The sequence below is a fragment of the Mchenga conophoros genome, linkage group LG3 (genome assembly GCF_057382185.1).
Source record: "Mchenga conophoros isolate Kocher_MC1m ecotype Shallow Benthic linkage group LG3, M_conophoros_male_GT1.1, whole genome shotgun sequence".
In the NCBI taxonomy this organism is placed as follows: Eukaryota; Metazoa; Chordata; class Actinopteri; order Cichliformes; family Cichlidae; genus Mchenga; species Mchenga conophoros.
In genome coordinates this window covers 60,400,425-60,409,103 of record NC_140528.1, presented here as the reverse complement: position 1 = coordinate 60,409,103, position 8,679 = coordinate 60,400,425, and the positions used below count along the sequence as shown (strand labels likewise).

At 38.2% G+C, this 8,679-nt stretch overlaps 1 protein-coding gene across 1 annotated transcript; it reads left to right on the top strand.

Annotated features, from left to right (window-relative positions):
• Positions 1 to 736: 736 nt before the first annotated feature.
• On the top strand, positions 737 to 7,594 carry LOC146579832 (uncharacterized). Its single transcript, XM_085269540.1, has 9 exons — positions 737 to 825; positions 1,905 to 2,134; positions 2,563 to 3,014; positions 3,428 to 3,523; positions 3,609 to 3,712; positions 3,853 to 3,961; positions 4,123 to 4,267; positions 4,348 to 4,374; positions 5,817 to 7,594. Exons 1-9 carry the CDS (start codon positions 737 to 739, stop codon positions 6,359 to 6,361), a joined length of 1,797 nt encoding a protein of 598 aa, XP_085125666.1. The 3' UTR covers positions 6,362 to 7,594.
• Positions 7,595 to 8,679: the final 1,085 nt, after the last annotated feature.

Sequence of the window (8,679 nt, the reverse complement as noted above, 5' to 3'; positions counted from 1 at the left end):
TGTCACTTTTAAAAGTTTTAATAAAGATGTTCAGTTTTTTCTGTATTACAGCTTTACTTTTAATGGTGTTTCCAAAACACAGAAGTATATCAGAGAAATGTATTGTAGCTCCACCTTTGTGCATTGGTGGAAAAGTTTCGGGTTTGACTGAAATGAAACTGAAAAACTGACAATGCATTAAAAAGATGCAACAACAGGTGACAGGTCACACAGTGGAGCACCGCTGTCAGGAGCACAGGTAGGCTGCTGGGCAGATAAGTGTGTTTAAGCGTCTTTAATTTAATATTTGTTTTTTTTTGTTCTTTAAAAAAAAAAAAAATCTATATATTATATAACAAATTATAAAAACATCCAGGTTTATTTTTCCGTTAGTAAAATATAAGTGACTTAGAGATTAAAATTCAAGCATTTGACACTAGATTGAATTTAAAAAAAAAAAAAATCTGTGATGCATCTTAACACATGAAAACTTGGAGTTTCATTTAAGACAACATTTCCTAGGATTTTAATCATTGATTCAAGTTTCACTCATAAAACAGAACAAAGAAATATCGAGTAAATCAGCAACTTTTTAATCATCACATTAATTGCTTGTTAACTCACTTTTATTCCTGCATAAACTAAAGAATTAATAATAAATAAATAAGAATTCATTTTACAATGTGAGGTAAAGACTTTGATATTCTTGAGAAAACCTCAATAATCCAGAAATTCCCCATTTGTAAGCACTACTGCAATGGTGGGAAATAAAAGCTCCCTTTCCACAGGACAAACCTCCGGCAGAACCAGTCCTCCAGGCAAGAAGTGCCTCAACCAGTTGGAGAGGTGAGGAGAAAGTGAAAGGAAAATAGAAAGAGAGCGTAAGACAGGACAAAACACAGGCTGCAAAAGAAAAGACAAGTGAATGACATGCTGCAGTGGTATATATGTGTTTAAGAATGTGTTTAAAAGAAAAATCATTGTGCCTTGGGCTTTGCTTAGATGTTATCTAGTCATGTAAATTAAAATACATAACTTTAGACTGCATGTCTAGTGTTTCACAAGTTGTAGAACAGCAAGTTGTTATCATTGATCCTGATCCAGGGTATAGGGTATGTGCACAGCTATGCATGAGTTATGTGTGTAGATAAATGAACTTGGGTTGACTCAAATAAAATATAATAATATCCATTGTCGAACTCTAAAAATAGATTATGCAGACACTGTGAGTATAGTGTGTATTAGAACTGTGATGATTCAATCAGTAACTCAACTTAATTAAAAAACAAATTCTGCATATATGCTTGATAAACATCGTGTTATAACATTATATAGCTAAATGTAGTCTAAATATGCTGTTAGCTACTTCAAGTTGATTGGGATTACTATAAAACCACAAGTTATTTTGATTGTTGCTTTTAATTTTATTTTACTAGGCATTTATTAGTTTATTACTGAAAACTGTTTGAAGCTATAATGTTACAGAAACAGAACTTTCCCTATTTAAATTCCTGTTTTCATCTGGCTCTGTGTGCAAGACTGTAACATGTAATCTGTAACACTAGAGGGTGCCTAATCACTGTCCACACATCTCCAGATTGACATCAAATACTCCATGACTACAATATAAGTGATTTAGAGATTTAAATTCAGACATTTTACAATAGCTGTAATTAAAAAAAATCCTCAAAACTCAAAATTCCCCAAGACATAAAACTTTAGTTCTAGCTCATTTTTTTTTTTATTATATGAATTTGTATTGAATCACCCTCATGGGTGGATCACAGATTACTTATTTAATTCTTCCTCCATTAAGATTGAAAAAATAATGCACAACGAAAAATAATACACTGTAAGTCAAAATCTACTGATCACATTTTCTGGACAGTGCATGTCTTTATACCTGCTTGTTTGTACCTTATCAGTCCCCTACAGATACTCAACTCATCCAACATGGAGCAACACTTCTGTCACTGCGGCCGGTCTTTCACAACTTACCATGGCCTGAGAGTTCACCAGGGAAGGATGGGCTGCACACCAAAGGGAATGAGGATCCCTGAAAGTGGGCAATCTAGTTTCCATCCTATGCCGGCCTTTATGGGATCTCTAATCAGACGAGAGCCTTCGATGGGCATGTGTATGAGTCTGGATTATAGTGAGTCTACCAATGTGTTTGTACAGTGGTCAGTTTGTGTTGCTACAGGGTCGGGGAGTGACTATCTAACTAAAACTCACTGGTTTACAGTGATAATCTATTTTCATGTTTTAGATAATTACTTTTTTTTAGAATATTTGCCCCATATTTGTCAAACTTACATCAATTAAATCTACAGTTTCATCAAACATGATTTCTTTTTTGCCATCTCCTACGATATTTAATATGTACTATGGCTTGGTTTTTACAGTTTCTGCACTGAAAAAACAAAGACAAAAACACATAGCTGATAACTGATCACTGGAGGATTGTCTGATCCTCCAGTCAGACAACCACAGTAATATGCAGAGTTAGATGTTTAAGTTAGTTCATGACAGGAACAAGACTCTGAAGAACAACATGATAACATTGATCTTCTTTTCTTACAGGGGCTCAAGAGAGACAAGACCGAGAGAGAGAACGAGCAAGACAAGAACGAGAGAGACAAGAACGAGAGAGAGAAGAGCGAGAGAGAGAACGAGCAAGACAAGAACGAGAGAGAGAAGAGCGAGAGAGAGAAGAGCGAGACAGACAAGAACGGGAGATACAAGAACGAGAGAGAGAAGAGCGAGAGAGAGAACGAGCAAGACAAGAACGAGAGAGACAAGAACGGGAGAGACAAGAACGAGAGAGACAAGAACGAGAGAGACAAGAACGGGAGAGACAAGAACGAGAGAGACAAGAACGAGAGAGACAAGAACGGGAGAGACAAGAACGAGAGAGAGAACGAGCAAGACAAGAACGAGAGAGACAAGAAAGAGAGAGAGAAGAACGAGAGAGAGAACTAGAGAGGGAAAGGGAGAGAGAACGGGAGAGAGAGAAGGCTAAAAGGCGACAAAAGGTACTGCAGTTTCAACACAGTGAATATACAGTCATTCATTACCAGAGTTTCATCCTCCAAAACTGAAGCACAAGGTAGTACCTCACAGACAATCCTGTCTGATAATTCCATTAGAAAAAGCACAGAGGTGGAGTTCAAATACTCAGATTACTTGAGGTAAAGCCTGAAATAAACACATTAACAGTTAGGTAATGAACTGGCTGTTTGTCTAGCTTCACCAGGAGGTTAACATTTGTGACATGGCTCAGGTAACTAATGCTTTTTTATGACAAACCTGAAAAATGTGTGACTCTAGTACTGGCAAATCCAAACTACGCAGTGACTCATAGAGCTGCTGACATGACTGCTAGTATAAGACTTATAACCTGTATAAACTTTGAGTATTTTAACATTTTCCATTGTCCCTTTTCAAGGAAAGACAAGAAAAGATGAAAGCTGATTTACGGCAGAAAATTGATTCCCGAGACCACAAGATGGCCGAGGTCAAATCATCTGAAATAAACTGCAATGTAAAGACCGCAACATTTTTAAAAAAAAAGAAAATCCTTTATTTTGATATTGCTTTGACGCCGTTACTCTCTTATGGCTATTCAGGGTCGCTTGGATGCCGAATGGCTGGAGATCAACAGTTTCTTCTCAGAGGTGATGAAAATTGCGGAGGATGCTAAAGAGAAAGCATGCCAGACTGTGGACGACAGGTTGGTCCTGTGAGGCATATAGAAGTTAGTCTGTCAGCATCGTTGAAGAACATTTTAACATCGCAAGGATTCTTTGTGCTCCTTTGGTGCATTATGTTTTAATAAAATGGATTCCCACGTGCCCTCTCTGTTATCTTTAGGAGACGGAAAGTGAAAAGAGAAGCACAAGATCTCACCCACAAGCTGCAAAGAGAAATTGATGTGCTCAAAAAAGCCACTGATGACCTAGACAACAACCCAGACTTGGAGGTGAACCTCAAGGATCTGAGATCCATCTACTGGAGCATAAATTCCCTTAAAAGAGGAAAAATTTCATTTACAACATCTGTGCATTTTCAGTGTTATTTCTGATTCATTCAATTTAATCGTGCCTGCTGTAAGCTAACTTTTACCTTTGCACACATGCACAGCTTTCTCCTGTAACAGGCCTGAAAGAATCTGCTAACTGGAAAACTTTATGTGACAACACTTCACTCTTCTTCGGGACACTGCGAGGTACGACTTCAGCCATGATGAAGCAAATTGGCCAGGAAATAGAAAAACTCGCATCCAAAGGTAAGTCTTTTGGTCTCTCATGACTTGTATTAATTTAACTTTAGACATACTGCAGCTTACTCAAATGTGTGTTTCCACAGACCTCGAGAGGATTTCTACATTTGGAGGTGTGTATTTAAAAAAAAAAATTACAGCAGTATAAAAACAATGTTAACAGTGAGTAAAAACAGGGAACAGGTGTGCATGTCACAGTTTGCTGGGCAAGCCGTGCGTAAATTATTAAAGGACCCTTTATGCAGGCAGCTCAGATGCAAGGGAGTTTATTCATCAGATGGTGACACAAACAGATACGACAAGGGTGACCATGGAAACTAAGCAAAACCTAAACTTGGAAAACTAACAGAAACAAACCAGAAGTAGAGATGCAGGGAGATTCAGGGAAACGACTTGGGAAATACACAGACGAACCAGCAACGCACACCAGAAAACACAGAGCTTATATACACAAAGAGGCAATCAGGGAATGAGAAACAGGAAGAGACACAGCTGGGGAAAATTGGAGCTGACGAGACTGACAGATATAAAAACAGAATACAATAACCTGAGACACCGACCTTCAAAATAAAACAGGAACTCACACATACAAAGAAACAGACTTTACACAGAGGGAACACACAGGTAGGGATGACTAACACTAAACTGAAGAAGAACCGAACCAAAACCAATGAGCTAGAAACCACAACCAGAATATATTACAATAATAGAAAACACAAAACGCTGGGTCAAATAACCCAGGACCATGACAGTGCGCCAGATTTTCAAAATAAAAGCCCTGTTTTTTCATAATTTTATTTAAAGGAAAACCAATATGCTTATAAAATAATAACGACATTTTCAAAATTAGACATCAGTTTGATACAGTAAGTCTGATTTTCGGAATAAAAGCCTTTGATTTTAGTTTTAAATATGTTTTTAATTTCTAGAGTTGAATTTGTTCTTTTGCTAAAGTTAAGTAATTTCTAAGCACAATTTAGTATGCACTTCCCCAATCTAGGATATTATTTTCTCATGTAATTTTCTGCGTTTGTTTAGAAAATAATGGCAAAGATCAGTTTAATATTATCCAGAATTTATTTATTATTTTTCACTTGTTATCCTGTTGATCCCGACAGCTGGTGATATAGAGAAACCATATAACACAAGATTTGTTGTTTCTGAACTGGGTGGGCAACCCATCCATCTTTTTCCTAAAATTCAACAAAATGAATTTGTTGCATTTGAATATTGTGAGAATTGAAATCTAGCACAGATATTAGACAAATAACATTAAAAAACATTAACAATAAAACAAATTAAAGCCCTAGCTGGCTAAGCAACCTGCTTTATTTAGTAAGTCTTCTCTGTTACGGTGAGGTCTGGAAAGGTCAGTCTGATTGGACTCCATCAATACTTAGTGCCATATTTTGGTGTGATGGAGCCCTTCAACAAAAATACTGATTAAAAAAAGGAATAAAGAGTGATTTTTATGTGTTGACCTATGTGTGATGTTTATAGATCTACTTACCACATGGTTCAGTTTTTTTAATTAAGTGTATTCTTTTGACTGTAGTGGACGTGAAGCTGGACCCGACTTCTGCACACTCAAGTCTTGTAATTTCTGATAATGGTAAAGAAGTGAGAAAAGGTGGAAAAACAGCAAAAGATCCTAATTCTCCCCAGAGGTCTGGTATATTTGGAAGTGTCCTGGGGCTCAACAGGCTGAAATCAGGGAAATCATACTGGGAGGTGGAAGTCAGCAACAAGACCGGGTGGGATCTGGGTGTGGCCAGATGTGATGCTTACCGCAAGGGGAAATTTTTAGTGACCCCTGACAAAGGTTACTGGGTTACTGCACATTGTGGAGACAAAAAATACGCAACCCGGACAATACCGCCCGTGTACCTTTCATTTAAAGTGAAACCTCGGAAAGTCGGGGTGTTTGTAGATTATGAAGAAGGTCTCGTGTCCTTTTATGATGTGATGTCTCAGTCTCACATCTACTCATTTACTGAGTGTTCGTTTGGTGGTGAGATCCTCCCGTACTTCAGTCTCCATCTGAAACCAGATGAGAAAAACAGCGATCCTTTGATTATATCTGCTATGGAAAAGCAGTAGTAATCACATGCACTGGTTTTGGAGCAGTGAATGCATCAGTTATAGGCATTATATATATTAAAGTGGGAATTTGATTGCCTGGGTTTCCATGTTCTTTTTCTTATAATGACAACATGAATCAATGAAGGTACAATAAAGGCATGGGTTTTAGAATTTTCTTTTATGCACTATATAGCAATGCTAGCAATGCAAATGTATACATATTATGGGGATGCACTCTAAATACTGTTAATTATGATTATGTGCAAAGGGATGATTTAATAAGGATTCTTCTCTTGTTATTGGTTGTGTTCACATAAACCAGAGTTTCCCAACCTTTTGGAACCACAGCACATATTTCACATTAGAAAAATCACAAAATCCACCACTATTGACACCCTACCATATCTAGGTGTGTGTCAACATGTTCAGGTTGGCACGTTAAGCATGTTGTTTCCAGAGCTGCACCTTTCAACCAAATCCCGTATATTTTACTTGTGAGCAATTTGTTATTTATGCCTTATATTTGTGTGTTCAGGTCAATCAGATGTTCAAATATATCTGCCAGGTACAGCAGTCTTATAGAGATTGACACACCACGTGACTTTCGCGCATTGCATGCCGGGAACTCGTGGCAAAACAATCCAAGTACCGCATCAAATGCAAGCATTTGCAGCACCGCAAAACGTTCATTCTTCGGTTCCAATAAATTCTTGCTTTTTCTTTGCCCCCCAAAAAGGAATGTACAAAATGAAGGAGAACAATGCCGGTCCGTACAAAGACAGACTTGATGAAAAGTCAAAGAAAAGATACGGGGAAAAAAATCAAACCAGTGAAAGGGTCAGACCCTTACAAGCACACAGAGGGACAAAATACATTAGCGTGCTGCCCAACTTTCACCACGCTCATATTTATAATTATACGGTTCTTGGAGTGACTGCATACACTCGTGAAGTTTAGTAACTTCAGGTCACTGCAACAAGCCCAGGTACAGTTCACCGACGGATGGGTGCAGGACCTTGAAATGCACCGTGTAGAAAGTAAAGACCATCGTACATATCATAAGTTTACCAGTCTCACAAATCGTCTTCATAAATACACATTCGTTAACCGTTTATTAATAGGACCTTTGAGCTCAATGGTAATTAATTAGTAGTGGAAATAATTTCTGGTAGCATCACAGAAATGTAGCAGTGACAATAATACTGTATGCTGTAATCGTACTGGGCAATTAGTGATACAAAACAACTGTTTTATCCTGTGAATAAAAGTATATGTTTTTGTCAATGTACCATGGCAATAACAGAAGCGAAACGTAATATTGTGTCAGGACAATTCACTATTTATGCACAATAAACAAACAAGCATAGCGCGACAATTTCTGTTCAGCGCCAGACTTGCTTGTAACCTATATCACCAATTATGTTAAGAAAAGTGACGCATTAACTACAACAGCAGGCTGACCTTTGTGGAAATGCTTGGAGCAGACTAACCTGTGAGCTGGAGTGTTCTGGGACGTTATATTTGATCTTTGAATGGCTGCAATCCAGTTGCCTCTTTGTTACTTCGGAAACATGGCTCGAACAATTTCTCTTCAACGACGTAATCCGATAACAACCGATCTCTTTACCCGTCGGCTTTCCGTGGCTGTCATGCGACCGGCTATTGCAGTTAATAATACAACAGCTTCTTGCCATTTTTTGTGTTTCTTTTTATCGCTGCATAACTGATTTCAATTGAAAGCCTGCGTGCGCTAGTACCTCTTGCCACGAGTTCCCAGAATTCTTTGCGGTTTTACCCCTGAGTGACGTCACATTTTCAATCTCTATACACCACTGGTCCCTTGAGAGTAACTTGACGTCCTTCTGATTTGTGAAAAACACTTTAAGTTCCTCCTGCAGTCTTGGCAACAAGTACTTCCGGGTGCAGAAAACAATGCATGGCAATGACATCTAGATGTTCCTCTTTCACTCCGTTTACAAATCCTTTAGTGTGCCCGAGCATGGCAGCTGCTCCATTGGTGCAAACATGTATGCATTTTTGCAATTCAGCAACTTGTTAGCTTTAAGTGCTTTATTGCTCTTATTGGTGGTTTTCCTCATTAAAGCTGCCTGCGTCTCAGTATGTTCATGCTTGAAGTGATGGGTGTTTTGTCTGGAGATGGTGTTTAAGTTTTCTTGGAACCGTGGCACTGTTTGACTTCCCTGCGCACCAGGCGTAGCAGAATGGGCTCAGTTTGGTTCTCCAGTGTATGACAATCCAAAGGCAAGATAATGTTAACTGTATTGTCATGTGTTTACTTTTTATTTTGCTTTCTTCCACTATTAAAGCCAGGGCCA